Source organism: Procambarus clarkii, chromosome 18 (assembly GCF_040958095.1).
Source record: "Procambarus clarkii isolate CNS0578487 chromosome 18, FALCON_Pclarkii_2.0, whole genome shotgun sequence".
Taxonomy (NCBI): domain Eukaryota; kingdom Metazoa; phylum Arthropoda; class Malacostraca; order Decapoda; family Cambaridae; genus Procambarus; species Procambarus clarkii.
This window is the reverse complement of record NC_091167.1, coordinates 49,159,072-49,177,545: the sequence shown is the minus strand read 5'-3', so window position 1 is coordinate 49,177,545 and position 18,474 is coordinate 49,159,072. Positions and strand designations below refer to the sequence as shown.

At 43.1% G+C, this 18,474-nt stretch overlaps 1 protein-coding gene across 1 annotated transcript in view; it reads left to right on the top strand.

Moving 5' to 3' along the window:
- Positions 1-17,879, top strand: part of LOC138366143 (uncharacterized) — a 106,525-nt gene extending 88,646 nt beyond the window's left edge. Inside the window, exons 5-6 of the mRNA XM_069326888.1 lie at positions 17,279-17,407; positions 17,753-17,879. Coding sequence (XP_069182989.1) covers positions 17,279-17,407; positions 17,753-17,879 — 256 coding nt within the window. The remainder of the gene's footprint in view (positions 1-17,278; positions 17,408-17,752) is intronic.
- The last annotated feature ends 595 nt before the right edge of the window (positions 17,880-18,474 follow it).

The window sequence follows — 18,474 nt, the reverse complement described above, 5'->3', positions numbered from 1 at the left end:
TTTCAAGTTCATGTCGACTAAGACTTTTTGCTCTATGGTACCCATGTAGATGGGTAGGCACATGTATAAGCAAGTAGACGGGGTCGCCATGGGTTCTCCCCTAGGTGTCCTGTTTGCAAACTTCTACATGGGTACCATCGAGCAGAAAGTCTTAGTCGAAATGAACTTGAAACCGGCCATATACTGCAGGTATGTTGACGACATTTTTACACAGGTACCTGATGTCAGACATCTGCAGGATCTGAAGGAGGCATATATATATATATATATATATATATATATATATATATATATATATATATATATATATATATATATATATATATATATATATATATATATATATATATATATATATATATATATATATATATATATATATATATATAACTAACTGAAAACTCACACCCCAGAAGTGACTCGAACCCATACTCCCAGGAGCAACGCAACTGGTATGTACAAGACGCCTTAATCCACTTGGGCACTGTATAACTTTTGCATTTTAGTTGTGGGCAGAGGACTACCCAGTGGCAGATTTGCTACCCAGTGTGGTGGGGCCGGTTCTCTGTGTGTGTGGTGAGGCCGGTGCTTGTCAGCCTGAAGGACTCGTGGTCCTCCCCAATCATTTGCTCTTCTGTGCGTTTATTGGCTGCGAGGCACAGTTTCCGATGATAAGTGATATTTATTTCACAATTTGGCTTTGTGATTAAGCCTTCACGGGTACGCCGGGGCCTATCTGACCCTACGATCGTCGTCGCCCCTAAATCAACATCACAACAACCAGGCCATCTCTTTCTTTTTTGGGTTTGTACAAATATAGAATATATGTGTGTGAATCAGAGACTTGCATTTTCTTAACCCTTGTCTGGAGGATATTAGAACACTAAAAACGTAATGTTATATCTAACAGCACTTAAGTGGGAAAGAGATGACAAAGGCAAAGTGGGAGATCACCTATTTGTTCCTATTATTTGGAGAGGAATTCTATGTCATACAGGACGAGAATGGCTGAAGACGAACAGCTGTGCTGAGTCTTTCTATCCATAATTCACATGGGATCTTCTTTCACGATAATAATAATGGGTAGACACGAGTGGGTTTACTGATTCCGGTGTCGGCAAACCTCCTACGAGGGGTTACTGACAATGGTGTCAGTAAACCTCCCACGAGGCGTTACTAGCATTTGTTTAGTGAACCTCCCATAAGGGCTTACTGAGACTTATGAGGTGTCAGTGAGAGTGATTTTGTTGTTGTTGTTGTTGTGGGGGGATGAGTCAATTGGCGTGCCCAATGCTTCACACAAACTGAAGCTCCTGTCTGAACCCCCTCTTTATTTATGCTTCTCCCAACAGTATCTATCATAGTTTGTCCTTTGCAGGCAAGGCTTGATAGACGTTGTTGTGCATAGTATAATGGGTAATTGAACGTTCAACCGCATTTGGTGATAGAAGAGCTTTAAAAATTACAGTTATTTTATACGTAATCGTCCGTATTCGTGCGATAACAGTTGTACTTAATGCTAACCGTTATAATACCGCATATTGGCAAATAGTGGGTGAATTATGGTAAGTGGCCGTCACTGTAGTGCATACTGGCCACTACTGTCGGAAATTTCCGACACCCAAAGTACTAACCCCTAGCACAGCAAGATAAATGCGTTGTGTTAGGAAATTAAATTTACTAACAATATAAAATTTTAGTGAGGAAGCTCCAAAAGTTTCCTGGTATTTTTGGTGGGGTATTGAATCACCCACCACGTCTTTAGCGGTGACGATCTCTTTATCTAATTCTTATTAAAACCAGTCAGCAATTTGCTTTCATTTGAATATATTATTTATATTGCAAATTAAGTAAATTTGACAAGAATTAAGGAGTACTTCCGTCTCAAGGTGAATTTTCACATCCATGACATGTTGATTCACGGGCAGAATAATAATCACGTCACGTATACAGCACTTATTAATGTGATTTAAATCACGAAAAAACTTCCGATCCAGCTTTATGAACAATTTAAAACTGTTCTCTGGAATTTGAAGTAAAATATCAGAGCGTAAAATGACGCCAATACTGTCTCGTTAGTGAACGAGATGGATTAAACAGCATGCCTAATTTTCCGGACAATCACCACGATCTAGGGGGGTCTCACGATAACACTATCTCGATCTGATCCCTGCCGAAGAAAGCTTATGAGCATCGTCCAATATTTGGGGTCATTCGACATACCACGGCTCCCAGACTTTTGCTGCTAGATTCACACGAGAAGGGAAATTGTGTCCGATCGGTTATTTATATTCTATTGGAATTTATAGCCATATTTACCTGTATTAAAATTAGCCGGCCGTTATGCTGCAGGAGATCTTAAACATCCAGAGTAAGTTTAGGTGGAAACAGAAAGTTATTTTACTCATTTGAGATTATTTGGAGGAAAATATTAGCACTGCAGGTGTTACGTTGTATGTTTTTCGCAGAGTGGCGAGTAGAGTGGAGTGGAATGCAACCGGGTGCCAGCCGCCTCAACTTATGGGTTTCACGTGGGTTCGACACCATCAACCAGGAGGCGATAATTTTGACTAACTATCGAGAAGTTCCCCTGAAGTTCCATATGCAAACCTTCTCGGCAGCTAAGCCCTCAAAACTTATTAATTGATAATTGTAATTAGTCTACTCACTCTATAGAATGTTATTAATTACCATGATTTACTAAAACCATGATTACGTAAGATTATACTGTATATATAGGAATATTAAATCAACCCCTCAAGGTTGTGTAAGTGGTGAGATCTAGCAGGTAAATAAATCAATCATACAGTCCACTCAGTTATAACTAATTTTAACATAAATAAACACCTGCTGGGAAGTTCATACAATCACGACAGGACTGGCCTTCAAATGCATCCTGACCATCATGACAAGACTGTCTCTAGAGTGCATCCTAGTCATCACAAAATAACTTTTAAAGTGCATCATATCCATCACGATAGTACTGCCTAAGTGCATTATGTCCATTATGACATAACTATTTTTCAGAAAATGTCTCAGTCTTTTGCGATGTAACTGTTTCTCATGTACCTTCTGGCCCTCACTATTTAAAATGTCAAATTTGTTAATTTGATGTAAAACTAATTTTTAATGTATTCATCATGGCGTTAAATAATATATCTGCCAGTTATCTATGGTTTGATTATGTCATTGGGCTGTTTGACAGATATTATAATGGTCACATATTGTTCAATACCAAGTTACCTGCATAATATTCAACACATACCATACAACATATATATATACATATATATACATATATATATATATATATATATATATATATATATATATATATATATATATATATATATATATATATATATATATATATATATATATATATATATATATAACCTAACCTATAAAGATAGGTTAGGTTAGGTTAGGTAGGGTTGGTTAGGTTCGGTCATATATCAACGTTAATTTTAACTCCAATAAAAAGAAATTGACCTCATACATAATGAAATGGGTAGCTTTATCATTTCATAAGAAAAAAATTAGAGAAAATATATTAATTTAGGAAAACTTGGCTTATTAGGCAAATTGGGCCTTGCATAGTAGACCAAAAAGTGCGTTCTGGCTACTAGGTACGACATATATATATATATATATATATATATATATATATATATATATATATATATATATATATATATATATATATATATATATATATATATATATATATATATATATATATATATGTCGTACCTAGCAGCCAGAACGCACTTCTCGGCCTACTATACAAGGCCCGATTTGCCTAATAAGCCAAGTTTTCATGAATTAATTGCTTTTCGACTACCTAACCTAACCTAACCTAACTTTTTCGGCTACCTAACCTAACGTAACCTATAAAGAGAGGTTAGGTTAGGTTAGGTAGGGTTGGTTAGGTTCGGTTATATATCTACGTTACTTTTAACTCCAATAAAAAAAAATTGACCTCATACATAATGAAATGGGTAGCTTTATCATTTCTTAAGAAAAAAATTTGAGAAAATAAATTAATTCAGGAAAACTTGGCTTATTAGGCAAATCGGGCCTTGCATAGTAGACTGAGAAGTGTGTTCTGGCTACTAGGTACGACATATATATATATATATATATATATATATATATATATATATATATATATATATATATATATATATATATATATATATATATATATATATATGCATATATATATGTATATATATATGTATATATATATATATATATATATATATATATATATATATATATATATATATATATATATATATATATGTATATATATATGTATATATATGTATATATATATATATATATATATATATATATATATATATATATATATATATATATATATATATATATATATATATATATATATATATATGTATATATATATGTATATATATATATATATATATATGTATATATATGTATATATATATATATGTATATATATATATGTATATATATATATATATATATATATATATATATATATATATATATATATATATATATATTAGTATATTTTGGTAGCAGTCTTTCCTGTAGACATATATTATTAAATATGACCGAAAAAGTAAGATTAATAATTCTAACACGAATTTTCTCAATCTTTCGTACATTACGCTTCACTGTTGGAGGTAAATCAAAAATCACTTCTCCAAAATTCATTTTTATTTCTAGTCTGACGCGACACGGGCGCGTTTCGTAAATCTTATTACATTTTCAAAGACTTCACAAATACACAACTGATTAGAACTTGTTTTTCCCTGATTTTATATCTACATTTGAGTGAGGTGGGAAGGGTGATGTGGCATTACATTTGAGTGAGGTGGGAAGGATGATGTGGCATTAACACAAGACAGAACACTAGAGGATATTAATAGGGTATTAAAAGTATCAACACAAGACAGAACACAAACAATGGGTATTGAATAGAAGTGTTTGTAGAAAGCCTATTGGTCCATATTTCTTGATGCTTCTATATTGGAGCGGAGTCTTGAGGTGGGTAGAATATAGTTGTGCATTAATTGGCTGTTGATTGCTGGTGTTGACTTCTTGATGTGTAGTGCCTCGCAAACGTCAAGCCGCCTGCTATCGCTGTATCTATCGATGATTTCTGTGTTGTTTACTAGGATTTCTCTGGCGATAGTTTGGTTGTGGGAAGAGATTATATGTTCCTTAATGGAGCCCTGTTGCTTATGCATCGTTAAACGCCTAGAAAGAGATTTTGTTGTCTTGCCTATATACTGGGTTTTTTGGAGTTTACAGTCCCCAAGAGGGCATTTGAAGGCATAGACGACGTTGGTCTCTTTTAAAGCGTTCTGTTTTGTGTCTGGAGAGTTTCTCATGAGAAGGCTGGCCGTTTTTCTGGTTTTATAGTAAATCGTCAGTTCTATCCTCTGATTTTTGTCTGTAGGGATAACGTTTCTATTAACAATATCTTTCAGGACCCTTTCCTCCGTTTTATGAGCTGTGGAAAAGAAGTTCCTGTAAAATAGTCTAATATAGGTGTTGTGTTGGTTGTCTCTTCAGAGGTTGCATGGCGTTTCACTTTCCTTCTTATGATGTCTTCGATGAAACCATTGGAGAAGCCGTTGTTGACTAGGACCTGCCTTACCCTACAGAGTTCTTCGTCGACTTGCTTCCATTCTGAGCTGTGGCTGAGAGCACGGTCGACATATGCGTTAACAAAACTCCTCTTGTACCTATCTGGGCAGTCGCTTTTGGCATTTAGGCACATTCCTATGTTCGTTTCCTTACTGTAGACTGCAGTGTGGAAACCTCCGCTCTTTTCCATGACTGTTACATCTAGAAAGGGCAGCTTCCCATCCTTTTCCATCTCGTAAGTGAAACGCAGCACGGAACTCCGCTCAAATGCCTCCTTCAGCTCCTGCAGATGTCTGACATCAGGTACCTGTGTAAAAATGTCGTCAACATACCAGCAGTATATGGCCGGTTTCAAGTTCATGTCGACTAAGACTTTTTGCTCTATGGTACCCATGTAGATGGGTAGGCACATGTATAAGCAAGTAGACGGGGTCGCCATGGGTTCTCCCCTAGGTGTCCTGTTTGCAAACTTCTACATGGGTACCATCGAGCAGAAAGTCTTAGTCGAAATGAACTTGAAACCGGCCATATACTGCAGGTATGTTGACGACATTTTTACACAGGTACCTGATGTCAGACATCTGCAGGATCTGAAGGAGGCATATATATATATATATATATATATATATATATATATATATATATATATATATATATATATATATATATATATATATATATATATATATATATATATATATATATATATATATATATATATATATATATAATAACTAACTGAAAACTCACACCCCAGAAGTGACTCGAACCCATACTCCCAGAAGCAACGCAACTGGTATGTACAAGACGCCTTAATCCACTTGACCATCACGACCGGACATAATGAGGTGATAGCCGAGGCTATTTGAACCACCCCACCGCCGGCACTCGGATAGTAATCTTGGGCATAGCATTTTACCAAATCACCTCATTCTTTGGGGCACACGTGAGGAACACAAATGCGAACCATCCTGGGGACCATTCAGGCTTGTTCGCATATATATATATATATATATATATATATATATATATATATATATATATATATATATATATATATATATATATATATATATATATATATATATATATATATATATATATATATATATACATATATATATACATATATGTATATATATATATATATATATATATATATATATATATATATATATATATATATATATATATATATATATATATATAAATATATATATATATATATGCGAACAAGCCTGAATGGTCCCCAGGACTATATGCGACTGAGTATATGCGACTCACACCCCAGACCAGACGACTCGTCTGGGGTGTGAGTTTTCAGTCATATATATATATATACATATATATATATATACATATGTATATACATATATATATATATATATATATATATATATATATATGACAATGTCAGACCACGGAGGAAAAATGAAACAGGAATTTCCTTATAAGGAAAGGAAATTCCTGTTTCATTTTTCCTCCGTGGTCTGACATTGTCACATTCTTAATCACGTGTTTATTTTCGTGATATACAAACACACATATATATATATATATATATATATATATATATATATATATATATATATATATATATATATATATATATATATATATATAACTGAAAACTCACACCCCAGAAGTGACTCGAACCCATACTCCCAGGAGCAACGCAACTGGTATGTACAAGACGCCTTAATTCACTTGACCATCACGACCGGACATAATGAGGTGATAGCCGAGGCTATTTGAACCACCCCCACTGGGGTGTGAGTTTTCAGTTGCATATTGTCCTGGGGACCATTCAGGCTTGTTCGCATTTGTGTTCCTCACGTGTGCCCCAAAGAATGAGGTGATTTGGTAAAATGCTATGCCCAAGATTACTATCCGAGTGTCGGCGGTGGGGTGGTTCAAATAGCCTCGGCTATCACCTCATTATGTCCGGTCGTGATGGTCAAGTGGATTAAGGCGTCTTGTACATACCAGTTGCGTTGCTCCTGGGAGTATGGGTTCGAGTCACTTCTGGGGTGTGAGTTTTCAGTTGCATATTGTCCTGGGGACCATTCAGGCTTGTTCGCATATATATATATATATATATATATATATATATATATATATATATATATATATATATATATATATATATATATATATATATATATATATATATATATATATATATATATATATATATGTCGTACCTAGTAGCCAGAACGCACTTCTCAGCCTACTATGTGTTACGGTGCCCTCTCCTATTTCTTTCGTTTGCCGGCTCAAAGAGTCATATCAGCTCTCCCTACTGATTCTCTGAGGTTCAGGGAGTCTAATGATATATGTGGCGACCAGACCGGCTGCCAGTTAAGGGAAGGGAGTTATATTACAAGTTGTAAATAAAGGAAAGTTGGCGCCCTGTTATAAAATGCAACAGTATCCCCTACGGCAGATGTGACCTTTTGGAAGGGACACTATGTCGATCGCGGATTGGCCGACGTAGGTCGCGGGCGACAAATCAGGGCCCGCCATGACGTCACCGAGTGCCCCGGGCGGCGCCAACGTCAGAGTTGTACTGACCGTGGAAGCGACAGGACGCGCCTCGGTCTGCTCTCAGGGATTGGAGGCTCTGCAAGCCTTGTTCAGTGGATTGAGCTGGCCTGCGCAGCCTACCACCGTTATTGGAGACCCTGCGCTTCTGGGAAGCAAAAGAGGAACCAAGTTCAGTGAGCAGAGAAGTGCCCAAACTTGGAAAATAGTCGGCGACGACGCTGGGCGGCGCCGCTGGCTGGACGTTGAGGTCTGGAAGGTGGGCGAGCAAGCTAGCTGTGACTGGGGTCGCATCCACTGAGAATCTTGGAAGGACGACACAGTGCCTAGGACAAGGAGCGACGCCCTGTGGGAGAGGCGAGTGTGGGGAAAAATAGTGATTAGCTCAGCGCCCATCGATGAACCAGGATTGGGGCAGCTGAATCTCAGGGATTGGAACGGCGACGACGCGAAGGCTTCACGACACCTGAGGACCTGTGGAACGCCCTGGATCGTCGAGGATCGACCCAAGGAAGCGTGGGAACCTCACACCATCGAGGGACAGGCGTCGTGAGCCAGGAGTGTAAGGTAGATCATTTTTCCCTCCCATTACCCCTTGTATGAGTAGGCTAGTTAGGCCACAATATTTACTCGTGTATGTGGCAGCAAGACTTTATTACTTTAATAGTAGAGTAGGCTGCAAGGCAGCTTGTGTCCAGGACTGTCAGAGAGGACAGTGTGTATGGATGGCAGGACAGGGAAGAAGAGGTGCCGACGTGGTGAAGAGGCCCTCCTGTGAGAGTGTGAGACTCCGGTCTTCCTGCCCATTTGAAGGAGTGTTGGAGGTCGTGGAAGAAGAGGCTGACGATCTCCAGACTTATTATCCATACTCCCATATTCATGTATTACTTGTGATTGTGTGTGTGTGTTCATGTAATTTGCGTCAGTAAATCCACACATTTTATTACTGTGTTTGAGTGTGCCTCCATTTGTGATTTTCTCTATGAGCATACATTTCTGGCTACAAACGATATATGATACACCCACTGAACTGCATTGCTGGGGTGCAGATATAATAACCCAGCTGGCGACCTTGCTAAGAGGAAGATAGAGAAGACAGGCGGGAAAGGAGTTCCTGCAACCTTTTTTTTTGTCTGGCAGGCAAGACTCAGGGAGGTTATGGTTATAGGTAAGCCTGAGTCTTCCTTCACTCCCCCACGGGTCTAGGCCGGAACTGTTAACAGCAGTTTCCCCGTGGTTGACTGAAGGGCTTCCAGGGTGAATCAGTGGCACCCCTTTGTGGTGGAAGCAAAGACCTGCGGAGGTGGGCATTGTTGGTCCTCTCTTGTGTGACCAAGGAGACTCCGGTGAATCCCGGGAGTCGGAGGGGCTGAGTATTTGGGCCTTTTGAGCCCCTAGCAGTTAAGTGTTAGCAGAGCCCCGGACCGCCCACCCCCACGTGACAAGAGAACTGGCGACCTTGCCAGGATTCGAACCCCAGTAGCCAAGAACTGGGAACCTCGCCAGGAAGCGTGGATCAAGCTACAGTGTGGACCAAATTTCAAGACAAGTGTTGCCAGGGTACTAATACAGTGTGGCCAGTGAATTCGGTGGTACTGTTACTCAACCAGCTAAGGGACTGAAACGGTGAAATTAGTGCCTACTAACTTGTCTGTGCTGTCGTGTATGCTTGATGATATAGAGATGGAGGAAGACAAAGTAAAGAAATTTATTGACACAAGGGACGAGAGAATTTTGGAAGAGTGTACCAAGGCCCAGCTCCAACAAGTGGCAAACCACTTTGGGATCAGGTTGAGGACGACTAAGGTAGCGGAGCGAAGGATAGAGATCATGGCACAGCTCACAGCTCGAGAGGAAGCGACGGGAGAGGAGCCATCTCAAGAGGAGCTGTCCCGAGGAGAGCCGTCGCAAGGTGAACCGTCCCGACTAGGGCCTCCCCAAGCGCCTACCAGTGTGGAGAGAATTCACAGTGAACATGGGAGCAGTGGAAGGTCCAGCTGTAGTAAGAGGAGCCTGCAACTGGAAATAATGAAGATGCAACTGGAAGCCCAGCTGCGACGAGAGGAAAGAGAAGCGCAAATGCAGCGAGAGGAACGTGCGGCTGAGCTGCAGCGAGAGGAACGTGCGGCTGAGCTGCAGCGAGAGGAACGTGCGGCTGAGCTGCAGCGAGAGGAACGTGCGGCTGAGCTGCAGCGAGAGGAACGTGCGGCTGAGCTGCAGCGAGAGGAACGTGCGGCTGAGCTGCAGCGAGAGGAACGTGCGGCTGAGCTGCAGCGAGAGGAACGTGCGGCTGAGCTGCAGCGAGAGGAACGTGCGGCTGAGCTGCAGCGAGAGGAACGTGCGGCTGAGCTGCAGCGAGAGGAGCGAGAAGCTCGGCTGCAGCGAGAAGAGGGAGAGAGACAACTGCGACTGGAGGAGATAAGGGCAAAGAAAGAAGTCGAATTGCGTCGCGTTGAACGTGGTCTTCCCTCACTACCTGCACGGCGGGATGACCTCAAGGTAAGGGAACGTGACTTACCTACGTTCGAACCACAAGAAGCTGAGGCGTTCTTCGAACACTTTGAACGGATAGCAACTCTGAAGGAGTGGCCGGAAGATGATTGGGCTGCTCTGGTCCAGGGCAGGTTGACTGGAGAGGCCCGGGAAGCCTATAACATGCTGGACCTAGAGGAGTGTACTAGTTATGACGCGATTAAGAATGCGGTTCTCCACTCATTCCGGCTGACTCCGGAGATGTACCGGAAGCGGTTCAGAGAGTGTACAAGAGCGTCGGGAAAGACTTACGCCGAGACCGCCAGGGATATGGAACGGAAATTCCTACGATGGTTGAAGGCGGAGGAAGCGGAGTCGGTGGATGATATCAAACGACTGATAGTGATGGAGAAGTTCATGTCGGTGCTCCATCCTGAGTTGCGAGTAAGGGTGAGAGAAGCAGGTATTAAGGACCTGAAGGCTGCAGCGGATCGAGCCGACATGCTGGAGGAGGCACTACATATCAGGAAGGAGGGGCCGCCCAGACACTCGCCTTACCCCAGGTCGGGAGGGAACCTTAGGAGTTCAGGAGGAGCGAGGACGGGTGGGGACTCTCCCAAGAGTAGTGTGCCCGATGAAGTAACGTGGTTCAAGAGCTCAAGAGACGCGGGGAGGAAGCCCCAAGCTGTGAGCAGTGGACCTAACTCGGGAGCAAATGCTGCAGTCCCGGACACGACGACAGGGAGTCCAAGGAGGACCCAGGGGACGTCTGCAAGTGGTACCGCCAGAGGGACTGGCGAGTGGCCGCCCAGGGGAGGCAGCCGATGCTACAACTGTGGTGTGAGAGGACACTATGCCCGCGAGTGTGAGGAGCACCAAAGGAATGTAGGATTAATGTTGGAAGAGGAGAGAGTGTTTGTTCACACCCCATATTATAGTGGACCCAACGTGAATGGTTGGGAAATGAAGTTGGGTGAACATCCCTTCGTTTTCGAGGCCAACGTGAAGTTTGGAAAGTCAGACCCAGTGGAGGTTGCCGTGCTTCGAGATACGGGTGCTGACATAAGTATGGTGACCAGGAGTATTCTCCCCAAGGAATTTAATGATTCACCTGTGGGAGTGGTAAGGATACGCAGTGTGGGGGAGGAATACAGGTTGCCACTTCACGAAGTACAGCTGATTGCCGACTGCGGAGTCGAGAAAGCTATAGTAGCTGTAGCCCCTAAGTTACCCCTAGAGCATGTACAGATGGTGCTGGGTAATGACCTCGGAGGAGGCAGGATACAACCCGATTGGGCCAGGAGTGCTTATGTTGCAAGCAGCGGTACAACCCTGCCAGGTGAGGTATCGGTCGTTCCAGATGGTCGTGAGGAAGCCGACTTCGCCAGGGAAAACGTCGCCAGAGACGACGACAACGAGGGCGAGAGTGCAGAGAGGTCGTCGGAGGTTGTGGAAAACCCCGACGGGGACCTCCGACTAAGCCTAATGATGCGTGTGGAGGAGTGGCGAGGAGCAGCTGTACAAACGCCTGGGGCGGTGAAGAGGCTGCAGACCGCACTCCCTCCATACAGAAACGTGAATAAAGTAAGCTCAGTGGATGAGCGAACGGCAGTGAGGGGCAGAGTGGAGGAGCCACGACGCAAGGCACCCTATGCCGGCCAGATGAATAGTGGTAGGTGCAAGACGAACCACCGTAGTGAGGTGAGCCACAGGGAGGTGGAAGAGCCCAACCACGAACCGAAGAAGACGTCTGCAGGGAAGAGAATCTCATGGAGGAGTGAAGATGTTCGTCGGGAACGAAGGAGCGAGTGGTGTAGGAAAGGCAATACGAAGAAAGCAGGGAATAGGTACACCCAGGGTAGGCGCCAGCCTAACCAGAGGGGCATTGGGCCATCGCAAAAGCCTAGTGTGGAAGAGAGGAAGCTGCTGGATGGAGTACGGGTTACAAGTGCCACTGTGAGGAGACAACGCACCTACGGGAGAAGAGGAACCGAGAAAAGAGAAGATTGGCGAAGAGGAGATCATGGGAGGAAACATGGAGTACCTGTAGGACGCAATGGAAATGCAAGACTATCTCGGAGTGCACGACGCGGTGGAGGCGCTGCATGCACTGAATCTTACAGTGGTAACGAGCCGTGGGAGTACACTCGTAGCCACGGAGAGAGGATTTCTTGTAGGTGTTCAGGGAACACCCATCACACCCGGTCCTATGCGAGGTGGAGATATAATGAGACAAGTGACTGGCAAGGTGGAACGAGCCACATCGCCAACTGGAGGAGTGACACTTCAGGAACGGAGGGAGCAAGAGTATAGATTGCCCTCTTGAGTGCTGCTCTTCCGATATGACTCTTATTTTAAGGGGAGGGGTATGTTACGGTGCCCTCTCCTATTTCTTTCGTTTGCCGGCTCAAAGAGTCATATCAGCTCTCCCTACTGATTCTCTGAGGTTCAGGGAGTCTAATGATATATGTGGCGACCAGACCGGCTGCCAGTTAAGGGAAGGGAGTTATATTACAAGTTGTAAATAAAGGAAAGTTGGCGCCCTGTTATAAAATGCAACAGTATCCCCTACGGCAGATGTGACCTTTTGGAAGGGACACTATGTCGATCGCGGATTGGCCGACGTAGGTCGCGGGCGACAAATCAGGGCCCGCCATGACGTCACCGAGTGCCCCGGGCGGCGCCAACGTCAGAGTTGTACTGACCGTGGAAGCGACAGGACGCGCCTCGGTCTGCTCTCAGGGATTGGAGGCTCTGCAAGCCTTGTTCAGTGGATTGAGCTGGCCTGCGCAGCCTACCACCGTTATTGGAGACCCTGCGCTTCTGGGAAGCAAAAGAGGAACCAAGTTCAGTGAGCAGAGAAGTGCCCAAACTTGGAAAATAGTCGGCGACGACGCTGGGCGGCGCCGCTGGCTGGACGTTGAGGTCTGGAAGGTGGGCGAGCAAGCTAGCTGTGACTGGGGTCGCATCCACTGAGAATCTTGGAAGGACGACACAGTGCCTAGGACAAGGAGCGACGCCCTGTGGGAGAGGCGAGTGTGGGGAAAAATAGTGATTAGCTCAGCGCCCATCGATGAACCAGGATTGGGGCAGCTGAATCTCAGGGATTGGAACGGCGACGACGCGAAGGCTTCACGACACCTGAGGACCTGTGGAACGCCCTGGATCGTCGAGGATCGACCCAAGGAAGCGTGGGAACCTCACACCATCGAGGGACAGGCGTCGTGAGCCAGGAGTGTAAGGTAGATCATTTTTCCCTCCCATTACCCCTTGTATGAGTAGGCTAGTTAGGCCACAATATTTACTCGTGTATGTGGCAGCAAGACTTTATTACTTTAATAGTAGAGTAGGCTGCAAGGCAGCTTGTGTCCAGGACTGTCAGAGAGGACAGTGTGTATGGATGGCAGGACAGGGAAGAAGAGGTGCCGACGTGGTGAAGAGGCCCTCCTGTGAGAGTGTGAGACTCCGGTCTTCCTGCCCATTTGAAGGAGTGTTGGAGGTCGTGGAAGAAGAGGCTGACGATCTCCAGACTTATTATCCATACTCCCATATTCATGTATTACTTGTGATTGTGTGTGTGTGTTCATGTAATTTGCGTCAGTAAATCCACACATTTTATTACTGTGTTTGAGTGTGCCTCCATTTGTGATTTTCTCTATGAGCATACATTTCTGGCTACAAACGATATATGATACACCCACTGAACTGCATTGCTGGGGTGCAGATATAATAACCCAGCTGGCGACCTTGCTAAGAGGAAGATAGAGAAGACAGGCGGGAAAGGAGTTCCTGCAACCTTTTTTTTTGTCTGGCAGGCAAGACTCAGGGAGGTTATGGTTATAGGTAAGCCTGAGTCTTCCTTCACTCCCCCACGGGTCTAGGCCGGAACTGTTAACAGCAGTTTCCCCGTGGTTGACTGAAGGGCTTCCAGGGTGAATCAGTGGCACCCCTTTGTGGTGGAAGCAAAGACCTGCGGAGGTGGGCATTGTTGGTCCTCTCTTGTGTGACCAAGGAGACTCCGGTGAATCCCGGGAGTCGGAGGGGCTGAGTATTTGGGCCTTTTGAGCCCCTAGCAGTTAAGTGTTAGCAGAGCCCCGGACCGCCCACCCCCACGTGACATATGCAAGGCCCGATTTGCCTAATAAGCCAAGTTTTCCTGAATTAATATATTTTCTCTAAATTTTTTCTTATGAAATGATAAAGCTACCCATTTCATTATGTATGATGTCAATTTTTTTTCATTGGAGTTAAAATTAACGTAAATATATGTCCGAACCTAACCAACCCTACCTAACCTAACCTAACCTAACCTATCTCTATAGGTTAGGTTGGGTTATGTAGCCGAGAAAGTTAGGTTAGGTTAGGTTAGGTAGGTTAGGTAGTCGAAAAACAATTAATTCATGAAAACTTGGCTTATTAGGCAAATCGGGCCTTGCATAGTAGGCTGAGAAGTGCGTTCTGGCTACTAGGTACGACATATATATACATATATATATATATGGGTTCATACATATATATATATATATATATATATATATCAAGCTTTCCTTCTCTACTCCCCTTCGTCTCAGCAGGGTACAGTAGGGAATCGACGCTGCTGTTTGGGGAACATGAAGTTGTTTCTGCAGAAGGTGTCCAGCAGGGAGACCCACTTGCCCCTTTTCTTTTTTGCATGGCTGTTAAAGAGGTCACAAGCAGGTTGACCAGCGAACTCAACATCTGGTTCCTGGACGATGGCACCCTGGCAGGGACACAGGAGTCCCTGCTAGAAGATCTACAGCTGGTGAAATCTAAGGGAGAGGAGTTAGGACTCACCCTAAACCCATTAAAGTGTGAAATCATCTCATCTAGCCAACCAACCATAGATGCAGTGCGAACCATATTGCCAGGAGCCCAAGTGATCGCTCCCACCGACAGTGTGCTGCTAGGGGCACCTCTGGGCTCGAGCGCCATTGAGGTAGTCCTCGAAGAAAAGCTGAACGACCTGAGGAGGATGGAGGGAAGAATAGGGGCTTTGGACGCCCACGATGCTCTGTACCTTCTCACAAGGTGCCTGGCTTTGCCCAGACTGACCTATTTCCTAAGGTGTGCTCCCTCCTTCGACAGCCCAAAATTAACAGAATATGACACACTCCTAAGGTCAATAACCGTGAAAGTGTTAAACCTCTCCCTGCAAGATGACCAATGGGACCAAGCAACGCTCCCAGTTAGACTCGGGGGGATAGGTATTCGCAAGGCGACCCAGTTAGCATTGCCGGCATTCTTATCCTCGACCAGTGCAACAGGTGAATTAGTTAAGGAAATACTACCGGAACACCTAAGAGACTTCATTGGGATTCATGATCCCAAATTCGCGGAAGGAGCCGGTCAGTGGGACACTCTTGTCAACTCTCATCCTCGACCGACTTTTCCAAATGACTGCAAACAGTCCAAATGGGATAGCCCCATAGTGGAGAACATCGCCACATCATTGCTGGAGGCAGCTTCCAGGAAGGACAAAGCGCGTCTTCTAGCTGTGCAAGCTCCCCATGCCGGGGACTTCCTGTTGGCAGTCCCTAATTCCGCCTTGGGGACCCGCCTGGACCATCGGACCCTAAGTATTGGTGTTGCTCTGCGCCTTGCCGCCCCTATCTCCACCGAGCACCGGTGTATTTGCGGCCATGCACGGGCAGACCAATACGGCAGCCATGGTCTCATCTGTCGTAAGACACAGGGAAAGATTGCCAGACATGAAGCAGTCAATGACATCATCAAGAGAAGTTTGGCTTCAGCTGGGTGCCCAGCACAAAGGGAACCTCAGTTGTGCAGGCCTGACAACAGCCAAAAACGCCCAGATGGAGTCACCCTGCAGCCGTGGAGAGAAGGTAAACAGGTCGTGTGGGACTACACGTGTGCATCCACATTGGCTGATACCTATCTACCTTACAGCGCAGCTGAGGGAGGCGGGGCGGCCACCTTCAGGGAGACCCAGAAAACTAACAAGTACAGGGACCTAGAACGTTGTTACAGGTTCGTGCCAATAGGCTCTGAGACTCTGGGCGCCTGGGGTAAATGTGCACTTAAGTTCCTGAAGGAGCTGGGCGAGGAACTCATTGGGAAGACTAGAGACCCAAGAGCGGCCAGTTTTATGTTCCAGCGCCTCAGTGTCGCTGTTCAGAGGGGAAATGCGTGCTGTATCTTGGGTACGCACCCGACCCCCGAGGAACTGGACGAGGTCTTCGAACACTGATTGGTATATTGTTATATTGTTATATAAGTGTGTGTTTTCTGTAAACTGTAACATTGCAATAAAATCAAATAAAAAAAAAAAAATAATAGGGGTGGTAGGAGAGGAAAAGATTAAAGTATTCAGTGAGAATCCACAAGGTCTTCTCTGAACACTATTTATTTTCTTCTTCGAGGATGTGGGTCCCTTTAATTAAACCAGTGGTGGTACCCCTATATATATATATATATATATATATATATATATATATATATATATATATATATATATATATATATATATATATATATATATATATATATATATATATATATATATATATATATATATTAGGGGTACACATAAGCAAAATATTTTACGACTGGCATTTTTCACTACCCCGTAAAGGAGCAGCGTCTTTGTTTATCTGCCGTACAGCCTCCGGGGGCCACAGAGGCTGAGGGTAGCCTCCTGGACTCCTCAACAAGGATTCTTCCTCATCTCAAGCCTCCAGCTCTTTCCAGACAAGTTCTCCAAGTGAGTTCTTGCCAGTGATTTAACACTTAAATGATAAGATGGTAAGTACAGCAGATCGATTTAGTAATTCCTTACTTGAGTGTTAAAATCAAAACTTTGTTGTACAAAGAACCTTATCAGTAATATTTCATACAATAGCTTATTCTCAATAAACGTTAAGGTGCAGACAAAATCCGAGTAGTATGGAATTTTGCATACAATTAGATTTTTATAAATTAATCTAGTGAATTTTGGTGATATTCTATTCATTTTAATTTTCATGGCGGTAGATTTAGAAAGTCCCATGTTTATTGTTAATGTAATAAATATTTTGTATTTTCTTACAAGAATTGCATTTATTTACAGATTTATAGAGCGACCATCTCTGAAGGTGGCCGTCGATCAGACCCACTTGATAGGAATTATTAACAGATTTGGGGGTCGAAGAGACGAAATCATGGAATATTTTGCACAAGGTCTCAATTTTACGTAAGTTTTATATGTGCAAAACAGAGAACATTCATGATGGAATTATTTAAGACACATTATCCTTTATAAACAGAGAGAAATCACTAACGTGATGTATCAATGAAAATTTTTCTTATCCTGTATTAATATTATTCTTAAGACAAAATTATAAATATATATATATATATATATATATATATATATATATATATATATATATATATATATATATATATATATATATATATATATATATATATATATATATATATATATATATATATATTTATATATATTTATATATATATAGGGGAGCCTAGGGTGAGCCTAGGCCTCACTCTGAACCCTTCCAAGTGCGAAATAACCTCCACCAACTAGCACATAATAGAGCAAATAAAGATTGTTTTGCCTGCCATTCATACAATCAACCCTGAGGACAGCACACTCCTAGGTGCTCCTCTTGGAAGGAATGCCATCGACGGGTCCTTGGTAAGATCACTGACCTGAAGAGGATGAACGAGAGGATCGAAGACATCGATGCTCATGATGCACTTTATCTCATCACTAGATGCTTGTCCCTCCCCAGGCTGACATACTTTCTAAGATGTTCGCCATCTTTC